The sequence below is a fragment of the Rutilus rutilus genome (assembly GCF_951802725.1).
Source record: "Rutilus rutilus genome assembly, chromosome: 2".
Classification (NCBI taxonomy): Eukaryota; Metazoa; Chordata; class Actinopteri; order Cypriniformes; family Leuciscidae; genus Rutilus; species Rutilus rutilus.
The window spans coordinates 56654449-56665537 of NC_140210.1; the positions used below are offsets into that span (position 1 = coordinate 56654449).

At 37.4% G+C, this 11089-nt stretch overlaps 1 protein-coding gene across 1 annotated transcript in view; it reads left to right on the forward strand.

Annotated features, from left to right (window-relative positions):
* LOC311279843 (NLR family CARD domain-containing protein 3-like) overlaps nt 1–10455 on the forward strand; it is a gene marked incomplete at its 5' end in the record, with an annotated part of 108109 nt that extends 97654 nt beyond the window's left edge. Inside the window, 2 exons of the mRNA XM_084391612.1 lie at nt 8448–8494; nt 8800–10455. Coding sequence (XP_084247738.1) covers nt 8448–8494; nt 8800–9323 — 571 coding nt within the window. The 3' untranslated portion in view covers nt 9324–10455. The remainder of the gene's footprint in view (nt 1–8447; nt 8495–8799) is intronic.
* Nucleotides 10456–11089: the final 634 nt, after the last annotated feature.

The window sequence follows — 11089 nt, forward strand, 5'->3', positions numbered from 1 at the left end:
TGTATTATCTTGCCTTGCTGCTTGACTAGAAAAGCCCACCAAGTCTCATCTTTCAGAGTACTCCCATCGGTAAAATAACAAACCTGTCCTGGGTCTATTATTGTACGACGCTCTTTCTTCGGCGTTTTTTCGTTCCTAAAGATTAACTGAGTGTCGCTGATCAGCTTGGACCATTTGTTCCAAGTATATTTGTGAACCAATTTAGACTCAGAAACTAAATTTCTTGCCTCTCTAGCTAACATGTCTATTCCATCTCCTTTGGCTACGATGATTATTAGCTTTTCTGCAGCTGCTGATTTAATGGTCAACAGGTTCCTGGCGATCGTGGCTAAGATATCAACAGCAGACATATTCTCATGCTTCTTTTGATTAGCAGGTTTCTCGTGCGAAATAAACATCACCGGTGATTTAGAATTTCCCTCGTTATATAATATAACTTCCATTTCTTCACCGGTATTTTCTATTTTGACTATTAGGTTTTTCTCTGGGTCCCTTCTCGTGATTCGGCCTGAACCTAACGCCATGTCTATTATGTCGCACTTAACGGCTTCTAATTTATCATCCCATTTAAAATCATTCCCTGCCGTTGCTTTGTACAGTATTTTCGCCTTAGCACTGTATCCTGGAATCAAATCTCGTACGAAGTTCAATCTGCCCAGTAAGCTTTGCAACTGTTTTAAACTGGTCACTTTTCTTTCCTTTAATTCCACCAGTTTATCATGGGTTGATTTAGCAATCCCTCTGTCAGTACCTGATATTTCAAACCCCAGGAAATCTACTTTCTCTTTCCCTAGCTCTAATTTCTTCAGGTTTAATAAAAAGCCCGCGTCCGCTAGTCTTTTTATTGTCTCCCGCAGAATTTTCATGTGCTCTTCAACCGTTTCTGTAGAGATTAAAATATCATCAATATAAACGGTCACCGGCAATTCGGCCAAAATATCTAAAATTACGGCCTGAAATACATTAGGGCTAGTGCTCAGGCCCATAGGTAAACGGTTATAGACAAATTGTCTTCCCCCGAACGTGAAGGCGGTACGCGCACGGCTTGCCTCTGCTAGTGGCACACTATAAAATCCGTTTGCTAAATCGATCTTGGATAGTATTTTTCCGTTACTCAAGCAGTTGGTAGCATCTTTGGCATTGATAAGATATCTTGTATCAGGCACCGTTAATTTATTGAGCGCTTTGAAGTTCGTAACAAGACGGTACGTACGGTCGGTTTTACAAATGGCCTGGATCGGGGAATTAGTGGGACAATTTTTTCCCTCACTGATTACCCCTTTCAGCAGCAATTCATTGAGAGTCTCTCTTATCTCCCCATACGCCGCTTTGTTTAACGGGTACTGTCTTTGCGGAGGTGGGATACCTCCCACAATGGTATATTCGTATTTATCAGATAATTTCCCGCAATCATTTTTGCTCTTCGCGCAATTTCCTTTATATTTTTCTAATAATTCCCTTAACTCCTTTTTTGGTAATAGGCTTTCGTTTACCAATCTATTGATTTCGTACTCCAGGTCAACCGTTTTTAGCCAACTAATCTGTCTAGTCTCTTTCTGATTTTTTTCTAGTTGTTCTTTTATTAAGGACGCATCTTTTAGGCACATTAGATTTGAGCTATCTATAATGCAGTGTAAACCTTCCCATAGATATTTATCTCGGGTTACTGGTTTCATTTCTTTACTGAAACCATAGACCACATATGTACCTTTTAATTTTTTAGCTCCCTCCGGTTTTTCAGCTAATGTACTAATGTCAGCTCCTGAATCTAACCTAAACCTGAGTCCTTTATATTCCACGAACAACTCCTGATCTTCTGTTTCTTCTACCAGACTAGAGGCAATGGTTGCTTTTCCTAGAGCTTCTACTTCCTATTTTTCTTTTTCTCGTTCTGTTTTATTGGAGTTAATGCTACGGATTTTCCCCGTCTTCTGCACTGCCTTCTTATTTTTCTTTTCCATATGCTCTTTTCTTTGTTCAACCGTCATTTTTTTCCACACCTCTTCTTCGATATATGTACTTTTCTTGTCCGATTTTTTATTCTCCACGGGCCTATTCGATTTTCTGCTTTTTTGATAGTAGTCTTTACTTGGTTCCCTAGACCCTATTTTTTCTTTAGCTGTCACCACAGGTTTGTACCTGCTAGTGGCTCTATCTTTCACAGCCGGCCTTTCGAACTGTTTTTGAAAATTTGAGCTTTGTTTTATCTTGGCTCCCTCTGCTGGTCTCTTCCAGTCTTGACCCGTACTTTCTCTCATTTTATTTCGCCGCTTTGTCTCCCTATCATATCGAGCAGCGAATTTAGACAGTTCACTCCAATCTGTTTCGGCCCCCCACGAACCTAACACTTTACAACCGGGTAGGTCAGGAACTAGCTTTTGCAGTTTGCTTAACATTTTGTCAGCAGTCCAGCCAACCCGCGCTTTGCTAGTAAGATAAGGCCATAACCCCGTTTTTCTTACGGAGGTCACTTCCTTTCTGTATTCATCATCTTCATCCTCGCCTAAGACTTCCTCATAATGGGCCAGCAAAACATCTAGTTTTATACACACCCCGGTATGATAGGTAATGATACGCTCGATTAGAGAAGTAGAAACATCTAGATCTTTTCCTAAGTCAGCTATCATTTTAGCCTTATCCATATCATCCTTAACTCCAGGAAATCTCATATTTTGTAGCAACTGCATTGCAGTAATGCTATCCCCTTTGGCCTCCCTAGCGGGTCCCCGCCTAGGCTTACTGGTTTTTTCGTCCTTTTCTGACTCTGATTCCATTCTAACATTTTCTTTTTGAGCCATTAAAGCCACGAGTGACAAATCAATTTTTTGCTTGCGCACAGGTGACTTTTTCTTTTCTTTCACTTCTTCTTCTGACTCTGATTCTGAATTTTCCGAACCGGTCTGATGATCAGAAAAGTCTTTTTCTTCTCCATAGCTATTTTCGTTCGGTTCTGCTATTGCTTTCGGTTCTCTGCTCTTTTTCACCACTTCGTTATTTTTGCCCCTGGCCAATTCCCCTTTCTCCTTGCGCCTGGGTGCTTTGCCCTTATTTGGAGCTACTGCTCTATGCGTTCTGTCTCGCAGTTTCCATACGTCATTTATCGTCGGTTCTTGCCTATCTTTCTTAGGTTCTCCCAACAATAGATAACACAATGATTTTTGCATGCAGTCGAATTGTTCTGCTAACATATCAATTTTTGCTCTTGAACTTGTTTCTGGTAGGTCCAATATTTCATCTGCGGTCGGCCCACCAGCTAACCTTATTATCTTTCGATTTGTCCCTTTTAGCTCTGCCAAATGTGAATCTCGTGGGGCGAACACAAGTCCAGGGCACGTTAAAAAATTTCTGCCTCCCAAGCAATCGTGTTCCCGCTGGTGAGAGCTACTTCGCCGCTCACGAGATTGACTTCGAGATTTTCGATAATTAACTCTCTTTCTGGGAGCTATTTCTTCGTCCTCAGTATATTCCGAAGTTGAATCCCCATCTACCTCCTCTTCTGCGGATATTCTATATTTATTATCTTTATCCTTTTTTTCGGTAGATGTTTTACACGGTCTAAAACCTGTTTCTCTTATTTCCCAAGTTTCTCCCCCTGATATGAGCGGGCTGAATTGGGCTAAGAAATTCGGTAGTTTAGGTTTCGTTCCTGTCTCTAAGGCCGGTCTTTCGAACGATTTTCCCAAATGATGAAAATCAACTCCCGTAGCCCCCTCCTTGTCTCTGTATTCCGACAATGATGGAGACCCGGCCCTAGTTATTGCTTTAGGATCCACATCGCCGTGTCTAGTTACTCGTATGTTTGCGCCTTGCAGTATTGGTATAGTAATATCACTATCTCCAATTTCCACGGTAACTTTCTTATTTGGATTTATCGAAGCAACGTTTTGGGCTAATCTTCCTACTCCTCTTTCGTTAGAGGTGTATAGTGTGTCATCAGTGGTCAATATTTCCTCACCTTCCATCTGCCCTGCTTCTTTTAATTTTTTATTTAGTGCATCTTGTGAGAGCAAAGCAATATTAGTTATTTTATCCATTATTGTGTGTCTGCCTCTCCGGAGTTTGCTATTTAGGTAATTATCTCTTTATTTTGAGGTTATTTTAAAATTGGGTACTCTTCTGGTCCCACAGCGCTGTCCTCGAGATATTTTATTACCTTATTTGTGAAACCATAGAATTTTTTCTCTCAGGCGTCCCCAAGATTTTATTCTATAGTTTCTCTCATTCCGAGATAGTTACTTTTAAGTAACTTTCCCTCTCTTTAGTACGGAGACTCTGCTTATGTGTAACGACTCTTTAAGCATTAATTTGTCCCCGCTATGTATTGCTCCACGGATTCTGTCTATTGATTTCTCAACAGTACATCCCGGCAACGAGCCCCCATGTTGTGAGATCTGATATTATCTCATCTCCTGATTAGCCTCTTTCTAACCTAAGTTATCAAGAATAGCCTTGTGCTGTCAGGTCAGTTTCTTAGGATTGAATCCCCTGAGCTTGTCTAGCATATATCAGCGTGCCTAGGAATATCATACTCCCTACGTGTCACAATACATGTATTCAAGTTCTAACTTATAGAACCAAAGTCATGCTTACCTTCCAGCAGAATCTGATCCAAAGGAGTTCTTCGAAGAATATAAGTCTTATTCCCTATTCCTATATGCTCGGGTATGATATTTATATGGCTATCTTGTGATGAGCTGAGATATACAATAACGATACTTATCTTTATAAAATAAAATTTATTTATACAAAAGATTAAGACACTGGTTATACAATACAGTAGATTTGTAGCAAATCAACAAAAGGTTACAGGTTATAACACATCCAGCTCTATCCTATTCCAGGGCAGTCCTGCGAATGGATTCACAAAACGCTAAATACCTATTCTATGATTTAACAGAATTAATTAACTTGTTCTCCTTGGAGTTTAACAAGTAAAAGATACCACAGAGCAATATCAAGTCAACGAGTATAAGTGTAACTGAAGATGGGCTATATTCTCTTCAGGGCTTCAACGACATCAAGATCAAAAAGGAAAAAGCCTCGATTGATACAAAAGCAGTCATATATATAGGAACATTTTGGTTACATCAGTTCCTGTGCCTACGCTATGGTTTTCCCCTGAGAAGTAAACCATGTGACTAATAAATCACTTGACAATGTAAAAAACATGTGACATCCCTAAATCATGAAACAATGTGACTTTCAGTACTTCATTGTATTGACTCCTGGGAATTGTGTCCAATTTATGTTTACCCCAAGTGTGCATTCATATCACCATTCTTTCTTCCTTTCCTTCCCTTCCATCTCGGGAACCTGTGTGTGTGTGTGTTCTAGCGTAAAGGTCCGGAAATGGAGATGTATTAGTTAGTGCACTATAAACAGCACCTTCCCCTGCAATATATATATATATATATATATATATATATATATAGATGTATGTCTTATTTATATTTGTGTATTTTCTGTGATGTATTATAATAAAGGGTAATAAAGTAAAATCATGTCCTTTTTGACTTCTTTCAATCAGAGGCCATGAAGGGCTGTAATTAACATGACAAAATAAATAATAAGTGCCATCCTCACTTATTACAAACCAGTTTGACTTTATTTCTGTCAATTCTCATTGTCGTATTGAAAATGTTTAGTTTAGTATATGGTATTATGGTGATCAGTGTTTGTTTTAGTTGGGATGCTGACCCTTGCATTTAAAAAAAAAAAAAATCTCTTCCTGCTTGAACTGCCACACTTGTGCACGCACACACACGGTTTGTGAATGCAGTTTGTTATATAACTAGCCTGTTCCTTCACTAATCTCATTCAGAGATTTAACTCTGTATCAAAAAAAATAAAAAAATAATTCATACTGCAGTGCATACTGGGAGTTTTATACTATCCTGGAACCCAGCTTGCATTGCGACATGAAACTTTTGTTACCATTGTTCAGGTTCATGTGCTGATTGTTGATGTCTGTGTCTGAGTCATTCAGGAATTTAAAAAAATTATGCACTAAAGGATTTCAATATCCTTCAGAATAACTGGTTACAAAAACGTTGGTGAATTTAAAAGTTGCAGATTCACAGATATGTGATAAATATTAAAAACCCAGAAAATCATAGATTATACACACACTGTTAGACCTTACCGGGTTTTTTTACAGTAAAATACTGGCAACACTGTTGCCAGTAATTTACTGTTAATTGTGCAGTTATTTACTGTAAAAATGCACTAAAACTTGAGTTAACTAATTTCACTTGCAGAAACCGACTGCCTTAAATTGACCAACTGTCATTTAAATGTATTAACTAAAATTTATAATGCATTAATAACGTGAGTAAAGTATTACTGTGAACTTATTTCATTTGAGACCACAACAAAACTTTTGTAAATAACTTTTGTAAATAAGATTTTCACTGGACCAGCAACTACACAGTCACCGCCTGTTAAATAAAGCAACATGCAGCAAATCATCAATGTTTGTAGATCTTCTCCTGGACTGAAGCACAGGCTCTACTCTTCTGCACAATGGTGACCCAAAAAAATACATTTTACAGTAAACTACTGGCAACAGTGTTGCCAGTATATACCTGTTTTTTAACTTACAGTTTATTACTGTTAAAATACATTTTGTGGGTGTGTCTTTTTATCTTACACTGTTAACCCTTTCAACCCCACAGGGAAATCCACAATACAAAGAGTACAAGTAACATTGAGACAGTGTTGCAGTGAGATAATTAAGGGAATGTGTAAGTGATTGTTGAGCATTAGTGATGAACACCTGCTGTTAGAACAGAAAATAGAGAAACACAAGACCTACAACTGACTTCCAGCCATTACACATTATTACACTTATTATTAACCAGTGTGACTTTATTTTATACATCTACAGAAGTTGTTATTAAGATGTTTAATTGAAAATGTTTGGTTTGAAGTTACCATTATAGAGATCAGTGCTTGCTTTAGTTGGGATGCTGATGCGAAAACGTTAGTTTTTCTTTTGCTGCTTGAGCTGTGTTGTTGCAAGTCACACTTGTGCACACACACAGTTTATGAATAATTGCGGTTAAAATGATTATGATGACAAAATCATCATATTGCCTGTTCATTCACTAAGGAATTCATTCTCAATTAAAAGTGTTACATTACCACCACTGTGAAACCACAACAATAAATTACAATAATTCATTTTTTTTAACACATCATGCATAACCAGAGAAACAGAGCTACATTGACTTTTAGAAACACAGAGATATCACAATTTAGCACATGAATCTCAACAACGGTGGCAATATATTTTTTTTCATTCATGCAGCAGTGCATGCTGGGAGTTTTATATTATCCTGGAACCCAGCATGCATTGCAACATGAAACTTTTGATTGTCACCATTGTTGAGATTCATGTGCTGATTGATGATGTCTGTGTGTGTCTGAGTCAACCAGGAGTTTTATAATGCACTATATGATTACGATATTCTTCAGAATACCTGATTACAGAAGTATTGATTTTATGTTGTAGATTTACAGATATATGCTAAATATGAAATACCCATATATTCAAAGAATAAATGCAGAAAAGATCAGAGAACCAGACATGACCAGAATGATTGTGACATTATCACAAAAACCAAAAACACCTGATCATCTTCTTCTTGGCTCTTTCTTGCCATAACAAAAGTGTTTTATAAACTCACTGTTACAGCAGCCAGAGAGAGATTAATGGTAAGTAGTCAAGGGACAAGTGACCAACTAAAGCAAATACTGATCTCCATCATGGTTACAACAAACTTTATTATTAACTATATCTCTGTTAATTCTCAACAAGAACTTTTGTACATGTATGAAAGACATAATGTTAAACTGGTTTCACACTCAGTGTTCCTGGAAGTCAGTTGTAGTTCTTGTGTTTCTCTTTTTTCTGTTCTTGTTTCTCTGTCCTTCAGTGATTCTGCTTATCAGGTGTTCATCAGTGTCTCAATTCACTCACTTCTTTTCATTCACTCTGTCAAGGGGACTATATTAGTGAACTAATGTAGGGAATAGTGAATGAGGGTATAGGGTGTGATTGGGAAAACAGCCTCTGAGTGTCGATTTTGAGCAATGTTAATTCACAGTATATTCCTGTAGGCTAGTTTGGTTTTCTACAGTATATTACTGTTTTAATGGAAAATGGTATGATATTGTCAGAATTTGGCCTTTTTTTACAGCAAGGGTTAACAGTGCAGGATAAGATCAGTGAATCAGACATGTTCAGGATGATCACGGCATCATCACAACAGAATTTTGCCTTTTTTACAGCAAGGGTTAACAGTAGAGTAAAAAGTACAATATTTGTCTTTCAAATGTAGTGAAGTTAAAGTAACAAGTTTCCAGAAAAAATAATACTCAAGTAAATGTATTTTGTTACTGTCCACCTCTGCTTACCGGTTTGGTGTGTGTTTGGGTTTCTATAGGCTGAGTCATGGAGGAGAGAGCAGAATTAAACCAGGACTGAAAAAATGTAAGTTTTAATAAACACATCCTGTGTTTAATTACATTAAATACAGTAAAAGCACCAAATTACCTAATATGATACACATTTATATTTAATTAAAATCATGCAACAAGAAAGAAAGAAAGAAAGAAAGAAAGAAAGAAAGAAAGAAAGAAAGAAAGAAAGAAAGAAAGAAAGAAAGAAAGAAAGAAAGAGAAAGTAAAGGGAGTAAATGACACTAGGATTTATCCAGGGTAACTGTACTTTGAACTTTTTTTCTCTCACTCATTTCACCATGTTATGAATAAACTTGCTTTTTATCTCAACTACAGACAACTGTGATCTCACACTGGATAAAAATACAGCAGACTCTCGTCTTGCTCTTTCCGAGAGAAACCGAAAAGTGACCCGAGTGAAAGAGCGTCAGCCATATCCTGATCATCCAGAGAGATTTGATTACTATGGTAACGTTTTATGTAAAGAGAGCCTGACTGGACGCTGTTACTGGGAGGCTGAATGGAGTGGAGTGGCTGACATAGCAGTGGTATATAAAGGAATCAGCAGAAAAGGAAACAGTAATGAGTGTTTTATTGGATACAATGAAAAGTCCTGGACTGTTTACTGCACAAGTAGCAATTTCTCTGCACTACACAATAAAAAAAGCATTGACATACCAGCTCCTTCAACATCTAAGAGAGTAGGAGTGTATCTGGACGTGTCTGCCGGCACTCTGTCCTTCTACAGCGTCTCTGACACACACACACTCACACACTTACACACATTCAACACCACATTCACTGAACCGCTCTATGCTGGATTTGGGTTGTATCCAGGCTCCTCTGTGTCTTTGCATTAGAGACAAAGGTACTTAAATAATTAAACTTATTCGTAAGTAGTTACATAGATAAGTTCCAAAGGTAGTTAATAGCATAATACTAAAAGGTTATGTTGTTACTACGCCTCTGTAACCAAATGGAGGCAGTGTAAAACACGGTGCTGGCGAATAGCTAACTACTAGCTGCAACGCTACTAACTTACATTTTTCAGTAGCTTGACAGTAGCTCAGTTGCTTTTAAAACAGTATAGCTTTTCCAGTAGCTAGCTAAGGTAGCGTTTCCAGAACTTGTTACGTTTGTGGGGGTATAGGTATTTGTAATACATGTGTGATTTGGGGAGAGTTATTCTTAGTGAGCGTGTCATGTGTTGTATACTTGCTCTCCTTTTTCTCTCTTTGTCTCTCTCCCTTGCACAGGCTGCAAATTGGGTTCCAGCTGATGCTAATTAGTTGAGTGAATGTTGCAGAGATCTCAAGCACTATAATAGAGTGAAGAAACAATGCTGGAGTGCTGATGGCGACACGCTTCACTCTTTTCCCTCAACCATAATTGAGATCTTAGAGAATTGTCTTGGGTGTAAACGTGTACAACTAAAGGCGGTCTTTATCTTTCATGGTTGCGTAACCGCTAGCTGTGAGAGAACGTGCGAATGATGATTGTGTTTATTTCTTATGTTATTATTACTGTTTTATTTTCAATCTTAATTTGTGTAAACACTTTTTTTGAATTTGGAAGCAATAGGGAGAGGGTGCCATTTTCTTTTACCTCAAATTTTACTTATGTTTATGTTAGACAGGGAGCGAGGGAAGACTTTGTTGTTTATTTGTTTTCTTTTGTATAGGTTATTTAATGTTACTCTTGTCAGTTAGAAGGTTTTGTTTATGTTAACCTGGCCTTGTCCTGAAGATTTGCTTCCTTTCTTTTGTTTTCTTTTTGTTGCTGTTATCTTTGAATTATCAAATAAATTAATCATTATTTTGCTTAATCTGGTGTTTTGTTGCTTTTTCTGGATCAGGGGATTGAAGTGACCGTCATTCTTTTTTGTTATATTTATTATAATTTACAATAATTGTTACATCCTCTCCAACCCCTAGAAAACTTGTCTTATAACAAAGTTAGAGCGTTTGTTCTTTTGGATCATATCAAAGTGATCCGTCATTGATCATAGTGGTGAAATGTGTCTGTCTGCCTTCACTTTTGCGCCCACCATCGAAGCCTTTAATTGTTGTCGAAAAAATATTTTGTTCTGATTGCAGATTTCTTTGATATTAAGGTTAAAAAAGATACTTCCAAACAAGTACTTAAAGATGACCTTTTTGAGAAATTGGTAAATGCAGGTATTCTGCCTACACAGCAAAAAGTCCAGTGTTAAATTAACTCTCCTGGGAGTTTATATGGCTCCAGAGTCAGTGTTAAAATATGAGTGTTAAATTAACACTCAAGAGTGTTAAATGTAATGAGCTCATTAAGTGATTCATTGAGTGATAATTGACCAATATTGAAGACACCTGATGTTAGCGAGCAGAATCACCAAAGGAGAAAATCAAATTTTTTAAGACACCGTTATGGTGATGAGTGTTTGTTTTAGTTGGGCTCTTGACCCTTAAAGCATTAACTTCAAATTTTGTTTGGCTGTTGTATCTGAGTTATAACTCTCAGATGAACAAAGAGAAAAGGTGATCAGGTGGTGTTGGTTATGATTTGATAATAATAGTTTGACCTGAATATCAAATCTCATTTAGAGAGTCAGATTTACCTTGTTGATTACAGCAGCCTGTGATTTAAC